This window comes from Larimichthys crocea, chromosome XXIII (assembly GCF_000972845.2).
Source record: "Larimichthys crocea isolate SSNF chromosome XXIII, L_crocea_2.0, whole genome shotgun sequence".
Taxonomy (NCBI): Eukaryota; Metazoa; Chordata; class Actinopteri; family Sciaenidae; genus Larimichthys; species Larimichthys crocea.
The window spans coordinates 7,890,984-7,918,705 of record NC_040033.1 but is presented as its reverse complement, the minus strand read 5'-3'; the positions used below and the strand labels follow the sequence as shown (position 1 = coordinate 7,918,705).

The 27,722-nt window shown below is 41.1% G+C and overlaps 1 protein-coding gene and 1 long non-coding RNA gene across 6 annotated transcripts in view; one reads left to right on the top strand and one right to left on the bottom strand.

The window, feature by feature from the left end:
• The window catches only part of cacnb2a (calcium channel, voltage-dependent, beta 2a), a 66,614-nt gene extending 42,993 nt beyond the window's left edge, over window positions 1–23,621 (bottom strand). For 2 of the 4 annotated variants that reach the window (XM_010744122.3, XM_010744120.3), the window contains exons 1-2: window positions 23,486–23,621; window positions 20,388–20,480 (exon numbers count right to left, since the gene is read on the bottom strand). In XM_010744122.3, coding sequence (XP_010742424.3) covers window positions 20,388–20,480; window positions 23,486–23,569 — 177 coding nt within the window. In that variant the 5' untranslated portion in view covers window positions 23,570–23,621. Of the gene's footprint in view, window positions 1–11,108; window positions 11,317–19,351; window positions 19,371–20,387; window positions 20,481–23,485 lie in introns of those variants that run through there. The other 2 variants (XM_027274268.1, XM_019271666.2) reach the window with 2 other exon arrangements.
• On the top strand, window positions 23,153–27,700 carry LOC104929563 (uncharacterized). 2 transcript variants are annotated; one of them, XR_797345.3, is made up of 4 exons: window positions 23,153–23,389; window positions 23,621–23,774; window positions 26,487–26,615; window positions 27,142–27,700. It is a non-coding gene; the product is annotated as an uncharacterized LOC104929563 (long non-coding RNA). The 2 variants fall into 2 exon arrangements; XR_003461572.1 differs by having other exon boundaries at window positions 26,420–26,615.
• The last annotated feature ends 22 nt before the right edge of the window (window positions 27,701–27,722 follow it).

The window sequence follows — 27,722 nt, the reverse complement described above, 5'->3', positions numbered from 1 at the left end:
CGAGACACCTGTGTCGCCTCTCTCCGTTCCACAGCGACTGTAATGAATTATGCAAATCCCCTGGTTTTTGTTCAGAGTACCATGAGCCAGGGGTGTGAGCAGCTGACGCCAGGCATTAAAAAAATAAATGAAAAAAAAAAAAAACCTCTCTGCCTCAGTCAAAAGGGATAACGGTGACACTGCTGTGCTACCTGGCAACTTGCTCTTAAACACAACCGGTGTCACCGCCGAGGTGATGTCTACAGGAGAGGAAATGAGATGTGGTCATCCTGAAGAGCTCTTCCAACAGCAAGTGTCATGCCTCATGTGGAGTGAAGAGTCTCTCAGGCAGATCACACACACACTGACATGCACGAATGGACACACACACACACACAGTCGAGTGTTTAAGCTCTGTGGTGTCATGGTTAGCTCTGAAGTGTTTTTCTTCAGCTGGCCCGGGCATTAAGCTTTAATTTGATAGTGTGACATCTGTTGCATGGTCAACTCTGCTACGTGACGTTAAAAGAAGTGGATGGGAACACGCCCCGCGTACAAAAACATTAAACCTTAAAACACCAGAAACACTAGCTGTGTGTCGCTGTGATAGTCAGCTATAGCGTTACTAAAGTGTATGTGATGCTGCTCTATGTGTCACAGCTGACCGCTGTAGTAAAACATGTGACCTCTTGCAGCTGTACGTCTGTGGCCAGACAGACAAGTCAGGCAGTAACAGCACCATCTGGAGTCCTAATCCGCCTGGCACTGCCCACCCCGTGTGATTATGGATGTGGCCCTCAAAGTCATTAGGCTTATTGGATAGACAAACAGATACCTGGGATCAGTGCACTGCAGCTCCATCGCGTTAAAATGCATTTTCTGCAGACTGAATTGAGCGTACTGATAAATAATCTCATATGTGTGCACCACAGTTGCACAAGCTGCACTTTAGGGACTCTTAGTTGGACTGCAACCCTGTAGTAGGAGCTGTGGATGAATCTGTAGCGAGCACACATGAAGGTCCCCTTCAAAGACGTATGTTAGGCTAACTCGACCTCTCATTCTTTTCTTTAAAAATACATTGTCTGGCTAATCTGTAGCCAGTGTGCTTTGCTGCACACAGTCACATAGCTGTAGGCTGCTATGTGATTGTGGACATAGTTGCAATAAAACTCCCCTTGGTGGTCCCAGTGTGCAATCTCAACCACCTTCACATTAACGCCAGTAAGACAAAGGAGATGGTGATCAACACCTCAGACCACACCGGTGAACATCCAGGGACTTGATATCGAGATGGTTGGACAACACGACATCCTGTACAAGAAGTCGTCTCCACCTGCTGAGGAGACTGAGTTTCTTTAGAGCGTGCATGACCGTGTTAAAAACTTTCTATGACACTGTGGTAGCATCTGCTGGGGCAGAAGAAGACTCGACAAACTGGTCAAAGAGGGCCAACTCTGTCTGCGGAGGCCCTAAACAGATTGATACTCCCACCATGAAAGAAGGAGCTCTACCACAGGTCCTTCATTCCAACAGCTGTCAGCTGACTCTTTAACACCAGCATGACTTTACGGCTTTCTTCTATATATTTCTTATTTATAAGTAATTTCTTATCAAACTTGTGTTTATGAGCTCACAAGTGGATTTGCTGAACCATGGAGATAAACTCCTTTTTTTCAGTGTACAGCTGGTAAAGTTCTATTTGTAAAAACATCACCAATATGTTGTTCATCAAGGGCCCTGACAAACCACAGCAATGTGACAACAACTTTTCAAGGCCCCCCATCAAAGACTACAAAATCCAAAGACTTAAAAAAAAATGACTGCCAGCATGTTTTGACCATCTAAATATGATTTAAATGACTTCCTGAAAAACTGGAATTTCTTTCTCTTTTGTTTTCAACATATTTATATATACTTTCTTCAGAATGAATTCACCCTCTGCTGTAATTTCTGAAACTAAATGAAACAGCATTCACAAAAAAAAGACAAGAAAAAACTGGCAAACTTAAAACTCTGTTCATTCTAGTAAGTGACATTAATTAAGTCTGAGAGGCAGCGCTGTCACGTTATTTCACCAGGCACTGAGGTACTTTAAGGTACTCAACTTTCCAGCTCTGTGTGTGCAGCAATGATCAGGTTCATTATGAGGACATGGAGCTGCAGAGAGCAGCAGTCTGACATATGTGCCATATGGGTGGGTCGAGGAAAAGTGGAGCAGTGTTTCCCTCCGGAGGAAAACAGATAAGTACATCTCTATTTACGCACACATGCACATGTACAATATACACCGGACAAAGTGTCAAACATGAACGCCTGTTTAGGAGAGCACAACATATGGTGTATAATGGAGCCTCAGGTTCATCACACCATGACTGTGTCACTTGCACCTGACGTACAGTAACTCCAGTTAAATAAATTATGTAACAAAGAGGCTGGAGTCACTGCAGAGTCACAGACTGAACGTCTGTAGTAAACCATAACTCCATCACATCCTCTCCACCCTGCCCTGCCCCCTACCTCCTTTCCCCAAGTAGCTGATTTCATCCTCGCAAAGCCACTCTCACACTAATCTCCTCTGATCCGTCTGCGCTGGCAAAGAATCAGATATCACACACATCACACACACTGAAAAAAAACCTGAGACAACAAGACAGACTAGTTGACCTACTTTTATACTTTCTATGATTATAATCAAGCAGCTGTGTGCGTTTCTTTGGAGATTCAGCCTCGATTTGCCCTCATCTATAATTTCAACTCATCAACATCAGTCGCATTCCTTGGAAACAAACGCAGACTGATAACCAGATTTCAAAAAGTGGGCATGTTGCTTGTAGTTATATAATACCTAAATCTCTAAGCCTCTCTTTGGGCACAGGAGCATCAAAAACCATTGAGAATATCCTGTAATAATCAATATAAACCAGCAAATCTAATCAATACTCATGCAAAAGTGTGCGTGGGTACCACTTGTTTTGAAAAGGGCACAGCATAGATAGTAAAAGCCACGCATGCTGGAGTAAGTAGTTCAAGAATAGACGAGAAAACTTCACCAACACGCCTCACTTACCCAGGAGACATTTTTATTCTTGGTTTGTTTGATCATGGCGACAAGAGCGAGGCCGATAACGTAAAGGTGGACGAGCCGAGCACCCCCTCCTCAGGAGATTTCAGACCTGCAGCCTGTTGTGCTGTGGGCAGGTCTGAGCGGGATCAGGGGTGATGGCCGGAGGGCATGTCACGCTCAGCCATGGGTCATCATCTGCCCTGCAAACCTGCGAGCCGAGAACGGCATCTCTGACTGAATCCAGCATCTGTCAGCAAGACCAGACCACGCTCCACGTAGAAGAGGACAAAGTTTTTCTTCATGTGGGCAAAAGATCACGGAAGAATTATCCAGCAGAGTCAGAGTCTCTTCCTCCTGACGGCACACAGTGACCTGATGGACTGATTATGTATTCACGCCGAGTATGAATATGAAACATCCCAGCAGGTTTAACCCCGCCCTGCTGAGCCTCAGCGCACACCCAATCGCGGAGCAGATCTTTGCGGCCGGCTCCCGAGGGTGAGCTTATAGAAGCATTAGGATGAACTGACTGATTCCCTGGAGGAGAGGAACGGGAATCTCCGCTGGCTAACAGGTCACTGAAACCTCCAGAAACCAGAAAAAAACTGAGAAATTTAAAGTAATTAACCTCGTCATCTACCGTAGGCGTCTCCTCTACTTGTTACCCTCCCCTCCTACTTTATCTCACTTTTCTTCCTCTACTCTCCTCCCTCCCTTCATCTCCATCTCCCTCTCAGGGGTGCATCGTCTCCTCGCCCGGCTGGTACCTGTTGTCATGGCACCTTCTTTGCTAAGAGACGAGCAGCGTGACACCAAGTAAAAGACGCTCAGTGAAGAAGGGATGGCATTGCTCTCTGACTCAAATTTAAATCTACTTTCTAAATGTTATTCTTACCTCAAGTTCTACAACCTAACTCACCTTCTTCTGAAACCGAAAACTCCACATTTGTTGCTATTTGTTTGCAAGTTTTGAGTTTTGAGGCTATTCTTGTGGAAGTGTCAAGTGGAATTGAACCACAGATCTCTAGAACAAGCAGCAGTACTTCAATATGAGATTTCACAGTGAAGGACAGATTAGATTCATATTTATACTTCTTTAAAACTTCTCACACATTTTCTGTATCTGTGTCATAATTATGAATTGATTTATTACAATTTATTCTAATTTTATGTGTATTGTTTATCTTTTGCACATCCTTTAACTTGCAAAAAATGCTTTATAAAGTTGATAAAGCACCAAATATAAACAACAAGTGGGTTAATATTTAAAACAGTTGTTTCTTTCCAAACACAAATGCAATTAAAGATTGTTTTCATTATCAATTTAGTATTTTCTTCATTAATCGTCTATAAAATGTTGAAAAATGGGATTCACAGTTTCTCAAAGGCCGCAGTAATGTCTTTAATTTGCTAATTTTGTCTAAAACCAGAACAGAAATTTACCATATATGAGAATTTTTTTTCTAATCAACTTGTTTCAGCTCTAAACTTCCAAACCGCCTCATAACAAAGATGCAAAAGCATAATTAAAACTGTGGACTTCAGGGATTCAAACACTCCATACAGCTCCTGATCCATTTTTAACGTCTGCCGCTCTAATTAATTGTCTCCAGTATCCATATGGGTCGGCAGCCCTCCTCTGGTGCACAAGGTTGTCTGCATCGCTCTGCTGTTAATTGGCCTCAGAGAACATCTGCTCCTGTTTTAAGTGATGCTCGGTTTGGCCTCGCTGCACTAACTGTCCGAGGTGGCAGTTTAATGGGTGTGAGCGGAGCCCACAGCTCCTTCATCTCTCTAATGATAGCATGATTGTCCACTTGCTAAGCAGTGTGTTGCAGTAACGGCCTACAAAAGGTATAGACTGTCAGCACAAGGTGTATTGTGTGTATAAGTACTATACGGGTGTATTTATGGCGTCAAACTGAACTAAAGTGAGTCTCGTGTCTCATTTATTGCAACAGCTCCACCAACAGCAGAGAATCTACTCCACACACATATTTCTTCCTAAAGCCATGTGTTGTAGTGTAACATAACGCTAATAAATGGAATTACTGAATAGGTTGTGCCAGAAACTGCAAGCCGCACAAAAATGGATGACGGCACTCCTCCAGCCCTCAAAGCAGCTGCTTTCCACTGATAGCAGCAAAGCAGCCAACATGACGTGTTGAGGAGGAGACACGGCTAAAATTAAACATTCACCAGAGGGAGCAAATTACTTCATATGTATGGATCTCATGAGGCAGGTTGTAAAACCGCAGACTCGTATAGATTCTTCACACTATACATTTACTGACACTGGGCACAAGGTAGCGAGGCAAAGAGGCATTATAACAGACTTTTAGGCGATACAGAAAAGATTTTTACTCACTTCTCTCCAAAATATGTTTAATTTCTTTGTATTGTTGGATAGATTTCACATGTTGTCTCTTTCTAAGGTTTCCTTGAAAGCAGTCACCAGTTTAATAAGTGTCTGATTAACATGGAAATCATATTCCATCCATCTATTTAGCTTATCCAGGTTTAGATCACGGTGTCCCCAGATAGTTGTACATAGTTGTTTGTTTGGAGATATAATTTCTTACAGGGGCTTCAATACCATTCAGGATTTTTAATTCCCAACTTTATGTTGTTAAGATGTGAAAGCACCCTCGTATCGTGTCTCTTTCATTCCCACTGTGCTCCAGGAACGATCACCGTGATCATAAGGCTTTACGGCAGTAAGTGGACAATGCTTTTGCTGCAAACTACAGCTGCTATTAGTTAATGTTAACTAGAGTACCAGGGCAATGTTTGTGTGTGTACCACAGGCATTTTTGACCTCAGGACAGAGGAGGTTTTTTTATTTAACACAGTGGTATTACACTTTGAAACTGGGGGTACTAAATCGCAAAAATACCAATTTCTACACAATGTTATTAAAAAAAATAATATTGACAATAAAAACAAACATGTTTACTGCGCCATTCCTCCATTCAAAAATATACAGATGCCTACCAAAATAATTATAGATAGGCAACAAAAGCTGGTTCAGCCAATCCAACCAGGAATATTCTAATTATTATTTTAAGTTGTTTTCATTTCCACCCACATTTGTTGCTGATAGTTGAGGCAAAGACAGGAAACAGGGGAAAATAGAGAGGTATGACCTGCAGCAAGGCTCTCGAGTTCGACTCGAGTACCGAGACAACCCCAATATGGGATTTTCAGGCAAACAAACGAGGAAACCCCGCTCGCAGTGATAGTGATTCATTGTAGCATTACATAACAGAACACCCTCATCAATCACCATCTACATAATACTATATATTTAGCAGGTAGCGAGCTACATCTTTCCCACCATGACTTCACCATTTCCAGACAAATGAGAGTTTTAAAACTCAGACTGTCACAGCCCAGTCGTAACTGAACCGGGGTCAGTGCACACAGTGTCACTGACATCAGTGTTTCCAGGCTGGAGTTAAGCAATGCCTTGCATAGACCCTCGCAGATATATATCACACTTTCCAGTACCATGGTGAGGTGATGGATTATGTAAAAGCTGTAAAAATCCACCTAAATCCGAGACATTCCTCAGGGCCTCTGTGGCCAATTAGCTGCTCAGTTTCCGGACATTTCCATATTTTCTGGAAAAGCGAAAGAACGCACAACAGCTGCCAAGGAAACCCTGCTCCAGTCTGCTCTGCGCTGGCCCAACACTCCTCCCTGGGCGTGCATCCCAAAGTCTGGAAAACTGGGAATTCCAGGTCACACTTTTCACCATGGGAAATTAGCTCACCACTAGCACACAAAAAGCTCAGTATTGTCTGGGAATAATTACAGCCTTCTGTGTTGTACTCCAGGATCTGCCATTTCTCAGTCTATATGGTAGCTTTAGTGCCTCTGACAGGTCAAAGTTTTCAACTGCCATGTGAAATATTTCAGCAACTAATAAACAGATTGGCACAGAATTTGGTGACGATATTCAATCTTACGATCCTAAAATCAATCTTACGGTACTTTGATTACTTTACCTTGATTTTGATAAATCCCTGATTTTGCCCTCTAGTGCGACCATGAGGTTGACATTTTTTGTTTTTTAATGAAATATCTTGGCATTAAAGAGCCAATGTGTGTCAGAATGAGGCCATCATTGTTCTACAGTAGCCTAGAACGGACAAGCTAAACACTGGCTCTAGAAAGGTCCTGCCACCACCCCAGAGTTTCTCTTTCTTGCTAGAAAGGCAAAGGTGAAGTGAGAGGATTGTACAATGGTCCTTCAAATTTGGTACAGACAAACCATCCACCCATCCAGTTTAATTACCACTTAAGCCACATTCAGACTGGATCCAGCGCTGCAGCGAAAACGCAGGTTTTTCCATTAATTTGAGTAGGGGTAGTCTGTTTTGGCTGCAACAGTGCGGGCCGCAGGGATGTCTGCCAAAAAACGTAACGACCTGCTGTGGAGAAGTTTAGCCAGATCAAACTTTTGGAAAAACGCAGGCCAACATCATGCTACAGCTGCCAGTCAGACAATCAGATCAGTCAAACCTCTACAGCCAGCATGGAACATCTCTGAAACTGAGACTATCCAGGTGGATTCATGGACTAAGCTCTGATACTCTATCTGTGTGTGTGGTCTGACTTTGTTTATTTCATGTACCCAAGCTGCAAAATAGTGACACAAATAAGTTTAATTTGTTTTGTGTCCGATGGTTTGAGAAAGACAGACAGTGCAGTGGCCAAGAGACTTACAAAGTGAGGGAGAGCCAGCCACAATAAAACTGGTTAATCAGCTAAATAAAAAAAGTTATCCACTACACCAGCATTTCATTTTTTGATCAAATACCTGCAAAACAAATGTCACCATCCCCAAATGTGCTTTGTGTTTGGTTAGAGGGGAAACATACCTGCTAAACATCAGCACCCTAAGAGAGGCCCCTGGCTCCCTAACCCCCTGACCCCCTAACCCCTAATCCTTAGATGTCTAAAGACATATTTATACAGTATCTGCAAAATATGACTGTACTGCATGGTGTGTAACATACTTAGATTACAGGCTTTTATACATGTTAAAGTTTCTGTGTGCCCCTGCTGAGTTCACAGGTACTATCGGCTACCACTGCTGCATCATGGCAAGCAGGAAAACCTCGAGTACAGAGTGGGGGAATGGAGTAAGGCCTGCTGTCTTCAATTAGCTGAGTTTCCGTGAGGAGTGTCTGGGACTGGCCACTCAGTCTGTCAGACGGAGTCCCATCCGGCCGGGTCTCCGTGCTCCACATTCCATCCAGAGCGGAATTGTGTTCTGCCCCATTTCAGACGTAAAGCGGCAGTTTGGTGCTCCATATTGGAAACATGTGAGAGGAGTGTCATAGAAAGAGTGGCGAGTCACGGCAGCTGGGGTCCTCTCAAGGTCAGCGCTGGGTACAATTACTGGACGGTCCTCTGCGAGCCAAAAATTCTGGCTTTAACTGTGCTCGTTATATTAATTTCAACGTGCTTAGCTGGCGCACAGTAATTAAACACAAACACATGTTGCCAGTGATACTCCGTCACACTGAATGGTTTGTTTTCATGCAAACACCTTACACATGGGGTTTAGACCGTCCGGTGTAGAGTATCAACAGCTGGTCCTACACTAATCCACTCATCAGTTAAATTAAAGCTTACTCAGTTGTACAGTAAATGTTGATTCAGCCTACTGCTGCGTGTGTCACACAAAACCAGATTGTGTAACCAAACTACTAGCATTTCCCCCCCTCCGTCTCTACAACATCTGGGAGAAAGTTGGCGTAGCCTATTCAGAAGCTGGCCCTTTCAGTCCACATTTCTAGACAGAATACGTCATAATGGGCCCACAAGTCTTGGTCCTTTTTCAAAAAGACTCATCCAAAGAAAAGCAGCCGCCTTCTTTTGGCTGAATTTGGAGGACATGACTGGTGCCTCACTCAGACACCAGCTTCACATAATTGCATCACACTGTGCACCCATCAAGTTGTTTTCAGGTGATCCTTGTTAACTCATCAAGTCGGGAAACTTCACATGAGCATGTTGTTGATAGCTGATATTTGCAGCCAGGTGCTCGTATATTAGAACCGAAACTGAAAATGTCACAATTTGCAGGTGGATTTGCTCATTTCCTATTTAAACTAAACATCAAAAAATATTTTTGACAAAACAACCAATTTGATGACATCAACTTCATCAACATAATTTTCCAGCATTTTATGGAAGTTTAGACCATGATTAATGAAGACAGTTGTGCAATATGTGCTGTTAAATGTCGCAGCTGTCACAAATCATGACTTAGTTTCTCAGTAGTATTTTCACTTCGCCGTGATGAATTTGGAAATGTATGACTTTGCAAATTGAAGAGAGCTGCTTTGAAACGTCATTAGTTTTAATCTGTGTGTGGCAGGTGGCACGGATTCAGCCGAGCCTTCAGGTCAACTGATGTTTATTGGGCTGATGTAGTTTTTCTTTTAGTTTTGGCAGAGATCCAGGTTAATAGTCCGTGCTTTTTGGAAGATCCAGCCGCTCTAATTGAGATAAAACAGCTTAAATCAAGACTCAAAGCTGAAAACAGTTATTTCCATTATTAATCTGCTGATTATTCGTTTGATTAATCCGTTTTCTGTGTGTAAAAAAAATATAAGAAAATAACAATTTCCTCCAATTTTCCTTCCTCAGTCCAAAATGTGGTTTTTAAACATCTTGTTTTGTCCGACCAACAGCCCAAAAGTCAAAGATATTTAGTTTATTGTCAGATAAAACGAATCCAAACAACATGTTTGGGCATTTTAGGTTTGAAAAATGACTGAAATGATAAATGAGTTGTCAAAATAGAAGCCTTTAATGACTGGCTAATCTTTTCAGCTTGAGCTGCGCACTTTATTCGTTTGCACAGTGGTGACTACAAATGTACCATTAACCATTTGAGCCATGATACCCCATAATTATGCCATATTAGACGAGTCTGTCCTCCCACAGACCTTTCTGTATCGATTTATCACTGTTCTGCTGTGAAATAAAAAAAGACACCTCATGAAAACTTTATTTCTGAGCCTTGAGGGCGTTAAAGTATTTTCTCTCTCTGCATGGAAATGGTGTGTTTATGCATTTATGCATGAGTTTGTGTGTGTGTGTGTGTGTGAGAGAGTAAAAGTGTAACATGGCCATCTAGTGGTACAACTCAATTAAAGGGAGGACCATCTTTATCTGCAGTATTGGAGGATTGTGAGGATGAGGGAGAAGAAAACATCCTGTTTTTTTATGCACTGCTCAATTAGTGAATATTAGCAAAAAAGAATCTATAAATTAGAAAATGTCTTTTTGAGCTTTTAACAAGTCTCACGAGTCTTTAGACATCAACCACAGCTGGATGACAGAATTAAGGACGCAAAAGACAGCACTGAAAAAAATGCATGTATCATCAAATTTCCCATCTCAAGCCATACCTGTTAGCACAAAAACAAAGCAACATCTTCCTCTAACTGCATTTCTTTACACCCACCAGCCGCTGTGATCGAGTTCACATAATAACACACAGCTTTTGATTTGACACATGAGATAAACCAGGGGGAAAAAAAGCCAATAAAGCGGCGCTGTCAACCGAGCATGTGCCTGCAGTGTTGTTTCAAAAACGTTATAACCTCAGCTCGCTGTCCAGAACCCGGAATAAATACGAAATAAAAGATTTATCGTGTCTGGCAGGCATACACAGAGCTCTGCAGAAAACTGTCAGGCCGGTGCAAGTGAAATATTTCAGCTCAATCCTGCAGCATTCAGGATTGAGATCTAGCAGAGGACAGTGATCAACATCGAGGGAAGAAAGCTGGCAGGCGTCCACTGACCATTCAGTCTGGTGCTTTGAAGCAACACTGACATTTTCAGGAAAGTTGTGTGTGTTTTAATACAACATCTGCAAAAATCATCTCTATATTATTCATACAGTCTATCCCCCATCATGAAACAATTATATTGGAGCCCATTAGTCCACACATGCTGGCGACTTCTCTTAATCTCCCTCATGCACACTCTCTCCTCTAACCCTGGGGATAAATCAACATCAGAGCCACAAACTCACATATGGAAGCTGTGCTCTCCGGCGATGGCCCAGCCCACAGCACGGCATGAAGGGGACCAGGGCGGGGAGGAACGTTCGGCCGTCTCACAGACTCCCTGTCAGGCAGCAGCATCCACTTAGCCTCGGTCCATGCCTGCACACTTGGCCCACACGGGTGCAGACCACCAAAAAAATAAATAAATTGAAAAAACGCAGAGGAGGTGATGGGGACGGAGTGAGCAGAGGGAGCAGAGGACTGACGTTTCTACACCAGTCCCCTACTTCTGTCCACCCACCCCCCACGTGCACACCAAATCCCCCCGGACTCAGGAACTCTCAGGATTCACAAATAAAAAGTCAGATTCTGACGCCCCCTCCTCTTCCACATCTTCCACCCATCTCCAGACTGTTGCAGCAGAGTGTCAATGAGCTGACAGTGAGCCGTACGTCTGAGCTGACTGTTTACCCCACCCCGAAATCTGTAGCCACTCCGACAGATCCTCTGGGCTGCCAAATCCTCTGCAGTGCTGCTGTGTAGCTGTGGCAGAGGGGAAGAGTTGCAGGCGGCTGGCACACTGGTTCAGCTGCTGGTGGATTTAGACACACTCATCATCACACACAAGTTCTCTCCCAGCATGGGAAGGAGGTGGAGTTCTGGGTGTCCTTTATTGACCGCTGTCTCTTGCTTCCTAATGGAGGACGCCGCCTCTTTACTCTCCACCTCTTCCCCCTCCTTTCATCCAAGGTTCAATCTGCTTTAAAAGCTTTACACACTGACTTTTTGCCTTCAGAATTTATTGCCTCTTCACTCTTTGTGTGTTTCACGCCTCATTTGTATGGCATTACCTTTATACTTTGTCTGTGTGAGTGCTTAGGACAGAGGCTGAGACAGCTACTGGTTGCTGGAGAGACTGCACTGTGCTTTTATGTTACAGAGAGATAGTGGGTCTCGTGCAGAGAGACGAGCAGCAGCACAACTCCTGCCTGTGGTGCAGAGGGAAGTCGCTCGCACAGTTCGGTCATGCCTGCCGAGTGTGTACGCTTGTTTCTGCCCCTCGCACACACCTCCTCTACACTCTTGCCCTTCCCCACTGCGTTCAGGTGATTGAGTCCAGACAGACAGGCTGTGCCGTAACTGCTGTGTCAGCCAGAAGTGTACATATTATCTCGCCATGTCGTAAATGAAAGACAAACATGTGGCAGGGGGAGCTGCAGCGGTAATATTCATATGCACAGCATGACTGTGGATGTGTTTTCGAATTTCATCTGGCAGCAAGGACAGCACGAGCACACGGCATGGGCGACGGACTGAATTTCAATGATTTCACTAAGCTTCCCTGCAAACAATTCAATTTATTTGCAAAGGATGTAGGAGTATTGAGATAATGGCAGACGATTCTGGCACGTGTAAGCATCATTTTAAATTTGAATTTAATTCAATAGCATTTGCATAATTTGACAGTGGTAAAACATTAGAAATATTTCCACATACATTAATTATGTATGGTTGGGAAAGAGTACTGAAACTCAGTCTTAAATGGTCCCAAGGCTAGATTATTAAAGATCGTAGTATTGATATGTAAGCTCAGATGTTATGAGACAGTTAAAGTGAACCAGCTGAAGATGACACCCAGTTGAGTGCAATACAAACTTCGCAAGTATAAAGCCAGTGTTTGTATTAATAAACCTGTTCAATGAGCATAAACATGAAAACATGTAGAGAAGAGCTCTGTCCGCAGTCTCATTGTTTCACACACTGCCAGTATAGAAAATGGACAGCGCATGCGTGACGTCATCCACAGGTTTCTGAAGCTCAAAGTGTGGTGGCTCTGGACGTCACCGTATTCGTAGTCCTGCCTCTTCCACCTCTCAGCTAATCTACATATCAGCAAAGAGATGGATCATCAGTGGACCTGAGGCGGGGTATATGACGCCTGGGTGCTCAAATAAGCCATCTGTAACGGCACGTAGCTGTCAATCAAAGCATCCACATTGTTAATTCTGCATAACTTTAAGCCTTAATATAATTTGAACAGGTGAGTTCTATATAAATTCAGTTTGAGGAACTGCAGTTTTTGGCACTTCTGAATAGGCTTTACTTCACAGCCACGGCTTGCACTGCATATACACATGTGAAATACCTCACACTCCACAATCATCCAATCTAAAACACACCCAATTCGGCTATTCAAGATGCAGACATTTCCCATTTCTCCCTCTGCTCTGCCAATGCCATTGCTGCCCTGCATCAACATCACGTCTGTTCTTTAGCCTCTGCCTCCACCTGTAGCTTCTGTGTATTTGCACACTACTCTTCATTATCTCTATCAATACATATAGGTGTGATGAGGTCTTGTCTAGACTCTAAAGTCTAACTATATTCTGCAGTAAACATCCCAAACATGAGTTGCCTGACTGAAATATTTGCGACCCTGATCAGAAAATAGATGGATGGATACATATTTTATCTGCCTGGTGATCATTTCTGATCTGCAGAGGATGATAGTTGAGTTTTATCTCTATACAGCTCAGTCTGACAGCAGAAGTCATGATGTTATTGTTCTGTCTGCACTGCAGTCACTGTGTGGCAACTTTTCTACGGAACCACACTGATGGAGTGTGTGTTGCTGTAGATGAGATAAGCTGCCCTTTGCTTTATGAAACAAGATTTAGAGCCTTCAGCATCAAAGTCAGCGCTGCACAATATAAAGACAGAGCGCGCTGTACACGAAGCTGCAATAAAACAGAGTGACAATAAAGGTATCACGGAAAAGGACCACGGATAAGTCCTGTATACAGAGATACGGACACCAGAGATACCAAAACAATTGTGCCATACATGCCATATTAATCATCCTAATATTGCAATATTACTGTTAATTTAAAATACCATATGAAAAGCACTACTTTAATAACTTTGTGCTTAATAATATGTCATATACAACCATACACTTTACTGTTATTATTACTTACTCTGATATATATATATATTACTTACTCGTATATATCAGTTTGGTTCTTTTTCATTATTAAAACTGATTTTTAAAATTCAGAACAGGACTAGAATTCAATATTTGCAATATTACTAAATGCTATTTCTTGTTTACAACTGCAAAGCCACTATATTCTTTATTTGGATCCCCTTTAGCGTCCACAAAAGTGGTTGCTAGTCTTCTTGGGGTCCACTCAAAAACAACAACAACAATAATAAAACTCAGAAAGTATCAGTAAAGACAAGAAACTGCAATATAGGCCAAATTATAAATAAGACTCACTATTGCACATGAAACAATAGGTAGTAATTTAAGATAGAAACAAAAACATCCGGCATCAAAAAATAGAAATAAACGAGGATGCGGAACAGCAACAACAAAATAACATTATGTGAGATTAATATAATATAATTTAGTTCTAGTGTCTTTTTAAAAACAAAATCTATTTTTGATCTGTACTACAAGTACTCCCTTGACTTCTACTCCCTCCTTGTTATATACTGTAAAAACAGTATACACTACTTTTTCATGAAATAAGTGTGGTGTATTATTTGAAATTACAGCATGCATGAATAACTAAAGACTACATTTTGGTTTAGCCTCGACAGCCTGGACAGTCAAAGATAATAATTTATGCATCGGACACACATTAGCACTATTATTTCTATATGAGTTGCTGGTAGGCACATTTTTGGACAGTGCTAGATTATCTGTTTTTCTGCCTGACCTATTGATCGGGGGGTTAATGCTGGTAAAATGCTACTAAAATTAAAGAAAAACAGCAGGTTTGAAAATATTTAAAATTTACTAAGCAGTGTAATAGGAAGCCTATATGAACCTGCCTTACAGGCAAAACATTTTGTTTGTGTATCCACATAACACCCTTAAGGTCTCTTTACCATCACATTGGTATTGAGTATAAGGTCGATGGATCACAGTGTTGTTTTGGTGGATACAGGCAGCATTTCAGGACTCAAGTGTCCCCGTGCAGATGGTGTGTAACCTGTTGTAAAGCTTTGTGCTCATCAGTGATAGTATCAGTATCTATATATCTCCTGCTCAGGGCTGACAGACACTCACCTAAACCCGGCACCATCTTTCATCAACACTGAAGCTTCTTTAGTTTACTGCCAATAATTCACTGGCTGACACGTGTCTGCTGTGATGGAAAGGCGTCATTATAAACACAGGGAGGTGCACCTTACAGTGAGAAGGGAATCCTATCTATCAGGTAGTCTGTCAGAACATGTCCCCCCTTAGAGAAATAATCATCACTCTGCTCAGCTGCTGCTGACGCCATGAAAAAATACTGCAGGCGATCAGGTCTACAAACTCATGCTGCATGTTTAATTGATGTTCTAGTTGCAGAACTTATGAACAAACCTAAAAACAACTACATGAAGCATTCTTTTTCATTTCAAAGCATGTGTGCATGTGTGAACGATCAGCAGCACTTTTCTTCACATCAGTGGTTTAGTAAAGGCCTGTAGCATGCTGCATCCATCCATCCTCATACGATTTCTGATAGACTTTGATCATTCATAATAATAGCACAACGCATTGACCTTGACCACTAGGGCGTAGCGCACATCAACACAGTGCCAAATTAATTTAGCGTTCGCTGTAGCACAGCAGGGTGGGGCGAGTGTGAAGGCAGAGGAACAAGCCATGCAAAGTGTCCACCTGAATGTGTGTTTTATCTCATTTTTGTTACTTACAAGCAAAAATTTGTAAGAATATTTATAAAAAAAGAAACTTCCTGGGTGGTTTTTCTATCAAATGTGCTCATTTTGCAGCTTTACTTTGTCACTCTGGGACTGTAAATGATCTTATAAGTTGAATACCTGCATTCATTCATTGTGCCACTAGATGGCAGTCTGGTGCTTCCATCATGGCAACAGTGGTTTCCACATATACAGGATTTTATCTCATTCATCATTACTACAGTTTGATGCCAGAAAACACATATGGCTCTCCAAGAATATTGGAAAATCATGGCATATATTGCTTTAGGAAAAGGTCTGCAGGGTTTATGTTACACGTCACCCTTCCAAGATTTCCAGAGGCAGCTTCTCTATACCACCACAGTATGGCACTTGTATATGTTATATAAAAACTCAAGAGTTGCCAGATCTGATAAGTATCAGAGTCAATAATAAGTTCACTGCATCACCACTGCCATTAAGAAGAGAAAGAAATCTAAAAAGGAAACAAGCCCGCAATCAGGGCGAGTGTGAGAAGGGGTTTCCTGCCCTCACCACGCCCTCTCAGACAGCCTTTCATCACCAAATCCATTTCTCGAGCCTGAATATACAGACAGAGGGTCGAGCTGCAACAATGTGCCGTGGAAAAGTTACTGCAGTGGGAGGTACGCTGTAGATATAGAGATGGAGGTGAAAGAGACAGAGGGAGGCGGGCGACACCGAGCCTGGTGCAACCATTTACATAAACATAACGAGTGTGGGAAGCAGCAGGAGGTTAATTATGACATAATGCTCTGCGAGATATGCAAATCAAAGTTTGAACTACTGGACGATCCTCATTGTCGTAGTGTTGTTTCTGCAGCAAAAGTCTCAGTCAAGTTATCGAATGCAGAAAGTCTTTCTTAGCAGGTGCTCTGATATTTAATCAATTGTTCTTCTTCTGTTGTTGCGGCTGTTTGCTTCCCTAAAATGTATGCTTTTCTTTGTGTTGACTGACAGTTACAGAGATGATTTCAAGACATTTTTTTTACAAGAGCCGGAGGACTCACATTCTCAAAGAGGGCTCATCAGACTAAGCTATGAATAAAAAAAACTTGATCAAACGTTTGTCATTAGAGATCCAACTTTTAAGCACAGCCTGACTGATGCTTGCAGTGTCAGTGTCTTTTTCTAAATTCACCACACTTTTGTAGTCTTGCTTTTTTAGCAGTCATGTTAAATCCTGTTGTTTGCTCTGAGCTTTGTCTCTCTCTGTCTGTAAAGCACTTTGTTAACTCTGTTTTTAGAGAAGTGCTATATAAAGAAAGTTTATTATTATTCAGGGTCATGAGGGGCTGGATTGTTTCCCAGGAGGCATTAGGCACAAGACAAACTCTGTAAACACAATGCCAGTCTACAGAAGGACAGCCACTCACATTTACACCTGGGTAGTTTCTCCAGTATGACCAGAAAACACTGGTTGTGTACTCAAGTGTGAAGAATTACTTCAACATTGTATGAGAAGAGTTAAATCTGGGGCAACTGGACTTGGTTGTAGATCCATAAAGACGTTTTACCTCTCATCCAAGAGGTTTCTTCAGTTCTGACTGACTGGTGAGAAAGCCATTGTTTCCACTTGGTTCGTTAGTGCTGTTGTTGTGATGACTGTCAGGGTCCAGTGACCCCAGATTTAATTCTTCTCAAAGAAAGATGACCTGGACAACTAAAAATGTCCAGTGAAGTGAAGCCAATGCAGAAGCGCCTTGCAGTACTGCAGTTCCCCAAACGGCCACTTGAGGCTGGCTATAGAACGAGTCAATCTCCATAAACCCCCATGTTAAAATGCCTTAGGTCCACCAATGACCCACATCTTTGCCTATTTTTAGATTACCCAGGAGGCGAAAGATAGCCACAGATTTTGAGCATCAAAATGGCCCTTTAGTGGCATCCCGTATACCCCATCTATTCTTTATGGTCATTGGTGCTTGACTATTTCTTGGATAAGAACAATATCTTCCTGGAGTCTTAACTGGTTGTCCACAAGAAATAGTTTGTAAAATTGCAAATTGTCATATCTAAACAAGACATAAAGTGTTCATTAGTGAGCTTCAGAGGTGCTGGACTTTGGACAGACCCAGGCTAAAACCCAAAACCCAACCATTTCCAGTCTTTATGCTAAGCTAAGCTAAACGGCTGCTGGCTCCAGCTTACTGCTGAAACATCTGTTTTTCTACCTCATGAGAAAAACCTCATGGGTTGACGTAAATGTTGGGATTGTAAAAGGAAATCCACGCAGACTGCTAAAACAATGATGTAGGGTCAAAACGATGACAGATGGATGATGCACCACAAATCACTAAATGTTTGCCATCAGCGAGATGATTTCTTTGCTTACACTGCAGAACCAGACCGCCTCCACATAAATAAAAATAAACCATCCACCTGATGTTGAAGTTTGCTGACAAATCTATGACAGTTCTGCCCTTCTTCCTTCTCAATGGAGAGCAGAGCTCCGGTTCAACGCTGACCTCGCTACTCCCACGACTGAGCGGTCTGGTCTGGCCTGGACCTCCACCCTTCCCAGCCTCCTCCATACTCCCCCGGGCATCAGGCCATGACCACAGGGAACGTCTCTCATCCTTTCTCTCTCAACCTACTCACTGTCTGCCCTCTGGCCTCTATCTCTAGCAGCATGAGTAATTCAGTCCTTTAGGAGCTGTTTAAACACAGTTAGTGAAAAGTCATTTTTATGATGCCTCGAGCTGCTGTGGATCGATCACAGTGACCTTAACAAGGCTTAGTTGTTCGTAAGACGCCTACAAGAAAGCCAAGACTGTGAGGCACAAAAATAACAGGTCAAACATGAGAGAGCAAAACACAATATACAAAAGATCATTTCAATCTTAAATCCAGTCGTGCAAACATTCTTTAGTAAACAGCCACTTTGACTGCCGACGGTGAAGAGAGAAATGCTAAAACAAAGAGAAAAGAGAACAAGATGAAAACCAAATGACAGATTGATGAATAGGCAGTGAGATAACCACACCAAAGACTAGTTTCATAGTTTCCCCAAGATGGTGTTAGTTTAGCGATTTCAGTACTACATCCTCATTGTTGTGTGAAAAGTGAAAATAATCGCAGGTGGTATGATTGAGCATGAGGGCAAAGAAAATTCGGTCAGATTTAAACTGCTGTTATGGTAACACAAATGAAAAACAGTATTTACATTACTATCAAAACAGAGGAGAAGTTACTGGAAGGTCTGCTATTTCTGGGGCCCTCTTGCGGCAAATATCTCAAAGAAGATATTTCTGCTCGGCAAGTGAGGGCCTCACTGACCCTGAAACACATTACTCCTCCACTCTCCCCACATCCCTCTACTGACTCTCGCTTTCTCATTTCTGTAGGATGTGGTGTTGCGTTGCAGATAGATGCTCAACTTAATTGAGTTTATCTGTGATGATTCAGAGTGGAAGGGGAACTCCTCATTTTGGGACGGGACTGTGGGAATGGGCATGAGCTCCCATGGGTAGCTGAAAAATCAAGCATTTTCTCACTAAAGCAGGTCCTGTTGAGCTGTAACACTCACGATAGCAGCTCATTCAGAAGTTCTCCATGGCCTTGAGACGAATCAGGCAGCAGGCCAGGAGGTGCCGTCTTGCTCTGATCTCGTGCAGATTCCCGTCGCTCTGCTGCTCCTGTGCCAAAGACGAGGCGATGTGTGTCTCCTCCAAAAAAGGCAGAAACATTTAGGCAGGGGCGCCCATCCTTAACCCGACCCATCCTGTCCCTTGCAGGTCTGCTCAACAAAGACCAGACACGTTGAAGTTTGTACCTCGCAGGGTCTGCTTTATAACAAGCCACTGGGAGGATGCTGCTCACAAGACAGGCCCCTACTTAACATACTGTACCCAGCAGAGTTTACAAAGAGCTTTCACTGCAATGCACATCTCACCCCTGATGGATGATGATGACTGAGGCTGGGCTCTTATGCCAGTTTGCATTTAAAGTTTGGGATTTACATGCAAAATTGTTACATTCCTTAATGAAGCAACAAGTTTAGTAACTCTGATGATGATATTCTTGTATAGTGCACCTTGCATCTTCCTTGTAACTTGTCAAAAACAGAAATGTCCCTAGGTAGCAGAAACCCTCTCACTTCATACTTGAGCGCACCCAACATTTTTTATCCATGGAGATACCTCTGCTTGTATTTTGTCACAAATGACACATTGTAAGTCCTGTCCTTAAACAAAACAAACTTAAGAGGACTCTTGAGAAATAACGGCAGCTTTTTTCTCGGTACTGCTGAGTCACCAACACTTTAGCATTTGTCAGCCATGTTGTTTCTTCAGAAAAAATTGTGATGCTCTGACTGTAAGAAAAACAGCTAGCTGACCAGATGAAACACAGAGGTTGAGGATGACTAAGTAGCCTACTATGTTTGTGTATCAATGATCCCAGAAGTATTTCATTATGATTTTAGTCAACATGACTAAAGCAAAGTTTGGAACCACTGCTTTAGTGCATGGTCCACAGTCTGTGGCACCATTTGCTTGTGGTTAACCACTACTCTACCAGGTGCCCTGAGGTTTCAGTGTTTTTCAAGAGTGAACTGTCCTTACCTGGCGAACAAGGCTGTTGGTTGTGGTGTCGGAGGAGGTGCTGCCATCTGAACCTTTAAATCGGCCTTTTCTTCGAGCTCCTTTGCCGTGAGACTACAGAGAGACAAAAATGAAATAGTTAAAGAAGAGGTTCTCGTCTTTCCCAGCTTATTTTAATACATGCATGCCTGTATGTAAATTTAAACCATTTTTTATTGCTCTTATAGTTCCATGCTTGTCATCAAGAGATCTCTCCCTAACACAACTTTCAATTTTCACTTCTGTGCCCAAATCTCTTGATTTTTTGAGTTGCAGCCTCTAGAATCTGTTTCTGTTTAATATCACAGTAAATTGAATATGTTTGGATTATGGACGGCTGGTTGGACAAAACCAGTGTTGTTGTCAAGACCAAAACCAGGACCTAGGCATGACCAAGATCAGAGTGTATCAAGAGAGACTTTGACTTTGAGGGGTTGAGACCAAGTCAAGACCAAGACCTGACAGTATATATCTGACTTAGGTAATATGGTAGGTAACATGTAGCTAATATTTATGTGTTCAGTACTGACAGACTGCTGTGTGTTCTCTTTTGGACACTGCTTTGCAGATGAACTCTCTGTGTTGGACATCTTTACTTTCTTACATGTGAAGGGATGCAGAGAGGGGTGAGAGCTGTTATCAGTATCGAAAATGTAAGTTATTGCAAGTTTTGACTCCAATTACAGTGATGATAAATAAATAAATAAATAAACCAGACAATTAAGTCCTGTTTGTCTCATACCGAGAGAACACCAAGTAGAAATATTTAGAGACGAGACCAAGACCAAGACAACATAATTGATGACTTTGATGGCATCTTGTAGACCAAACAGTTAATGGTTTTGTTGAAAAAATTGTCTGTAGATCAATCGATAATGAAAATAATATGTGGCTACTCCCCTAAACTATTTAGTTAATAGATACGTATTATTTTTCAGTCATGTAAAATTCAAATAATGGACTAAGAATTAGTGTGTTTTCGCAGACACAGTTTCCTTGAAATCACATTAAGAAGCTCTTTAGTATATTGGAATGAGAGTATCGTTTAAACATACATTTGAAAAACATCCTTTTTAGAGCCTGACTGCTGGTTCAATTAGCACAGCGTCCAATGTTTTATTTGACGTCTAATATTATGACAAGTGTTATAAAAAACGACGGTAATTATGTGGGTGGTCTCGAATTTGCAACTTGATATAGTGAGGGGCTGGAAAAGTAATGCACTCAGCTAAAGTGCTTGTGCAGCATGTGTTGCCAGTAGCAACTGAAAAACAGAAATTCATTTAAAATCTGCCTTTTATTCCAGCCCGTTCCCCCGGGACATGTTAATCATGCATATAAAAAGAGAAAGCTATTCTAACTGTTTCTTAGGAGCCGGTCATGAAGAACATTTGGAGCTGCCAAGAGGGAGTCTGGAGTCAGGATGAGGTTTAATTAACCCCAATAAGCAAAACAGAAATACAGTTTGATGCATGAGAGGAATCACGTATACCTTGTGTACCATTTTGAAGTACTTTATTGGTATTTTATGCACCAACTTTAACCAGCAATTTGAGCTACAGTAGCTCGTCTGTTGGATTGGACCACACGGGCCAGCCGTCACTCCCCACGTGCACCAATGAACTTTGGATGATACTGACCACTGCAGACCGGGAACATCCAACAAGAGCTGCAGTTTTGGAGATTATCTGGCCCAGACGTCTAGCGATCGCCTGTCCATTTGTCCTGCCTCTAACATCAACTTTGAGGACAAAATGTTCACTTGCTGCCTGATATATTCCACCCACTGAGAGGCCCACGATAACAAGATAATCAGTGTTATTCACTTCACCTGTCGTGGTCATAATGTTATGGTTGTTCGGTGTATAGCTACTTTAATATGATTTTTCATTCAAAAAATCTAATCAGTTATTGAAATTTGATGTATTACTATAATTTAAACTACCCAACACAATATAAAATTGTTAAATTAGCTTTATTTAGACAACCACAAGAATAAAGAGCTGTTTACATGTCAATACATTGCATCAATGATCCAATGTATCGTAATAAAGGAGAAGTCTACATAATAAGCACTTTTTATAGTACATTTTTCTGATCCGAAGTATCAGAAAAATGAAGAGGGAAATATTACTTTTTACACCACTACATTTATCTGACATCAATAGTTACTTTAAAAACTATGAGTTGTCATTCAAAATGTCAATGTCAATTCAATATTGACATATTGATCTAATTTAAACTGCCCAGTAATAAATAAAATTGTTAAAATTTAGCTTTGACCAGCCACAACAATGAAGAGCTGTTTACAGGTGAGAAACCTCACATCAACAATATCATAATGAAACAGTGGCACAGGCAGTGATGGAAGTAACTAAGTACATTTCTACTCAAGTACCGCTTTGAAGTACTTTACTGATATATTATGCTAGTTTGTAATTCAAATTCAGTGGGAAATATAGGACTTTAATTAAATAAATTAGCTTACTTCTACTAACCACAACAGTGATCCAATATAAAGCGATATACTGTATAAAGCGGTGAAGTCTACATAATGAGTACTTTTTTATACCTCAGGTATATATTACTGATATGTGAGTACAAATTTGAATGAAGGACTTTTACTTCTAATGGTGTATTTATACATGGTGATATCACTATTTTTTTTACTTCAGTACTGGATGCAAATACATGGACTAAAATGGTTCCAGTCTAGAAAATCGTCAAATAATCAAACTTACCTTTAAAGTTTCAGTTTTAATATGAGTACTGTAGTAGACTAAGGATTTAAAACATTACAATGTGGTAAACAGGACAGAAATTGTCGAGTCACCATGTTTTAACTCAACATTCAAATATAAACAGGCAACGACATTTTTTTTTAAAATTAACCGTTAAAATTCAAAATAACGGACACGCGCGAGGCACTGTTACGTAATCAGTAGCCTCTAAGCGGCGCGTGGAAGCGGACAGGTTCAGTACAGGTGAGCTAATGTTTGTTTAGCATGCTAAGTTTGGTGACCTGTAACAGCTTTTTAAATATAAAAAATATCGAAATTATTTAAAAGTAATTAACTTACTTGTAACATGGGATGTTCCAGCGAGTCCATGTGTCTGTCCAGAGGTGTTGCTGCGCTTGTTTTTGGAGTGTTATTGATGACCATTACACCACTTGATGAAAGCGGATACTCAGTAAATCGTCTCTGTTCGGACAGATGCTCCAGCTGTGTCCAAGATAAAAGCACATTTTATTTTATTTACCGGCTTCACGTTGGAAAGAAACGAGGCTGCTGCTGCTGCTGTGGAGCTGGCACCGCCAGTCTTCAAGTTTCAGACAGGAGAGTTAAAGGAGGAGCCTGAGCGGAAGAGGTTTGTGGAGCAGTTTTCCCTTCACTTCAGATGATGATGATGATGGTTTGAATTCTCGGATATTAAAGCCTTCAGCATCACTGAGACTCCTCATCAGTGACTCTCCTCCTACCCACACTGGCTGAGAGCTCTCCTGCTGCATGCACTCTCATCCAACACAACCACCTCTGCCTGCCCACAGTGTCAAAGCATGAAGACGAATAAACACAACAAAATGTACACATCTTTCTAAGTTGCAGTGCTAATGCAATGTAACTGAGTACATTCACTTAAATACTAGTACTTCAAGCGCAAGTCAAATTACAAGTACAAGTCTATTCTTTTAATTCCACTACATTGCATACAAAACATAAAGATGATATTTTGTTTTCAATTAAACCACCCAGCAGGAAGTACAGCTGAAATAATTAGTTGATGAATCAGTTATTTGACTGACCAAAAACTATTTTTTCATGTAAAAATGGTTCCAGCTTCATAAATATGAGGACTTGTTACTTTTAGTAGTAGTGGTACTACTGCTGAGAATTTTAGTTTATTTTTTATTCATTTACATGTCTTTAAATACATCTTGTACATTTACTTGAAGCTGTGGTATTGGTTAATATTAAATATAATCGTTTAACACAAACTGAGAGATTGATTGAGATCTGCATTGTTAAATGAACACTGAATTTCATCAAAAACGTCTATATTATCTTATTTTTCAGAATGTTTACAAACCAAATAAACAACTAAGAAAAAAATCAACAGATTAATCTATAATTATAATAATCATTATTTGAAGTCGTTTGGAAAATAGTTAAAAATCAACCAACCAACTACAGTTTCTTTTACTTTTAATGTACATTTTCCTAATTACACTTACATATACTTTTACTTGTGTAACATTTCAAATGAAGGACTTTTATTGAAGCAGTGTGGTATGAGGTCCACGAAATGAAAGCACAATAAAATCAGTATCTGCTTTTTTTACATTTATATATTTCACTGTGAAGTCAAAGACCTGCATTACCTAATCAAATAACTGAACTTTGGGCTTTTCTCTTCTGCCACTCTAACAACCGCTACAAAAGCTAAATACAAAGAGTCGTTCAAGTGTTTGCAAAGCGAAAAAATATGTACACATTTTTAAAAACCATGGCCTCAAATTGAGAGATTGATGGAGGTCTGAATTGTGAAATGAACCCAATTGATTTTTTTTTATTTTTTTTTTGTCATTTAAGGCTCAGAGTGAGGCTGTAAATCATTGTTATCTGTGACTGACTTTGAACTTAAATGACACTAAAGTCAAGTTTGTCCTTTCTGGGTGAAAAGGAAAACTTAAAGTTGACAACAAGAAGGCAAAAGAATATAAAAAAATATATCAAGTAAAGGGTAACAATCAAATGGGTCTTACTAGATATTCTGCACCTAAACGTCTGAGAGACCAGGTGAGCAGGTCAGGTTGGTTGCAGAACAGACACTATGGCAGTCATACAGTGTCGTGTTTTTGTTTTAGAGACTATATCCCATTTGGCTACATGCAAACTTGGTCATTTACAGTATGAGTAAAGTTAAAGTAGCACTGCAACTACCTACAATTGTTATTGATCAATCTGGATAGCTTTACTATTAATTGATTAATTGTGTAGGCTATCAAAAGTCTTGTTTTGTATGACCAGCAGTCAAAAATATTCAATTTACAATGATTTAAAACAGAGAAAAGCAGCAAATCTTCACATTTAGGGAGCTGCAACCGGAAAATATTTGCTATTTTCTGTCAATCAACTAACTATCTGATTCATTGACATTGTTTCAGCTCAAGATTTAAGTTGATTAAGCTAAGAAATAATATTTCCCTGTAGTTGTTTTTACCTGTTGCTCAAGTGAGTTCAACACAGAGGTGAAGCAAAGGTACTACATTTACTGTACACAGCAGTTCATCCACTGATATGAGACCATTCAAAACATATACTGCAGCTGAAGTGAGCCCCTTCCTCAGACCACTTTTGTTGTCCATCATTGCCCTCTACTGGGTTCATGTGCTTTTGCATTTTAAAGGGCTACTCTGCTATTTTCACACATCAAAGTCAGTTTTACTACTCAATCTGTGAAAACACTTGCTATCCAATGATGTCATCTTGACTTGGAGGACATTTTTAAAAAACAGACTAAAAGTCAAGACAAGCAAGGGAAGCAGGCTTAGCAGTCTTTATGAACATAAAGACAGAAGGGGACGTTGATGGAGAGAAAAGGAGAGTGACCGTGCAAGAAACCACCAAATCTGTGACCGACTTTCACAGATTTGGTGGTTTGGAGAGCTTCTTGAAATAAAAGGCTAAAAGCCGAGCTGGGCTGTACAAATAAATCGCAGAAATACCAGTTTCTACACAATGTTGCTTTAATGACACAAGCCTGCCCAGCTGGGCAGCAGAGTAGAGTAGTAGTGATAATAAAGAACTTAAGTTAACTAACACTTCTTTCCACAGAATATACTGTATATTTTAGGACCTGAGATTGTGAATGTCACACTACAGTTCTTATAAGTTGATCCCGTGTGGTTTTGTGTGATAACAATAACAGGTGCAATGGATTATTTTCAGTCAAATCCTTTTATATCAAAGGCAAAACACTTTTATATTTCCTGTTTTGTCTCTCTCTATTAGCTTTCCACATTGTTACTATGTGTTCTGCTGCCCCGGTGACCCCGGAGCTGAACTCTTCTTCTGACAGGTCTCTGATGAGCAAGTGAGGATACTCAGTGTTCACACCAGCATGGCCCAGATAAAGAGCCCTTCCTTCCTCCATCCTGGCAGCAGTTGCCTTGAAAAGAAGCACACATGCCAAAAAAATGCCTCTTTGGTGAGAGCAGATAGAAAGAGCAGATATACACACAAACCAGTAGGCCTCAAATTGTCCCGGAAATGTCGAAGGGGTTGGCATTTCCAAAAAAACAGCAAAAATGCTAGAATAAGAGAAAATGCGATGGACTTCCCGCTATTGTTTAAACATTACTCGGGAAGTCACAATAAATGGTGTCAGCTTTTTTCTGACGTGATAGCCAAATAATCTCATGACACTGTCAATATGACTGACTTTGCACTTCGTTAGTGAGCGTGCAATCAAATTTACATAATCACCATGCAACTAATCCCCAAACACAAACAAGGCATGAACTCGAGAGCTGTTTGTTCAAATCATACAGAAGTATGTAGATGCCGAGAGCACCGGAATTTAATCACAGCAAGCTGATTAAAAAATCTTTTAAGCCCACTCATTCTTTCATTATCACAAATCCAATTTTTATGTACAAATAAGTTGATTTACAGTGTTTCATTTATCTCATTGTACTCATCATATTCTCCTCTTCCTCCACCTCCTTTTGCAGGCCCACTCTGGCTGGAGTGTGTTGTGCGATGTGTGGGCCGGATCGCTCTGGAGTTTCTGTCTTGTACAACGAGCATTAGTCATTTAGGTTGGTGGATGAAGAGAACAAGTAGCTCAGGTGGGTGGAAGTGCCCTCACATTGGATCATAGAGAGGCCTCAAAAACAACAGAACAATACCTCTGAGATGAGACGCTGAAAGAGAGCAACGTTTCTCCAAACAGGGCTTGGAAATGTGTTTTAGAGCAGCTTATGCCTAACAAAGAGGTATTTGTTCTGTCTTTGCACCGAATATAAGGATTTCTCATTAAGCCATTCAGGTTTTGTGTGTTTATACGGTGCACTTAGTGACTATAATAGGGAAAATGTAAATTTCCTTGAAATAAAAAGCGTGTTATAGAGATGGTCTGATCAAAGATGGACTAAAGAGGGACTGAAAAATCTGGAAATCTTGTTGCTCTGCCTCAACGCTCTGTGATTTACAGAGTTTCCTGATGGACAGTGAAGTCAACTGCTGCAAACTGTAGCTGCTATTAGCTAATGTTAGCTCAGTTTGTTAGTCGGGCTGCCTGGAGAGTGAGCTC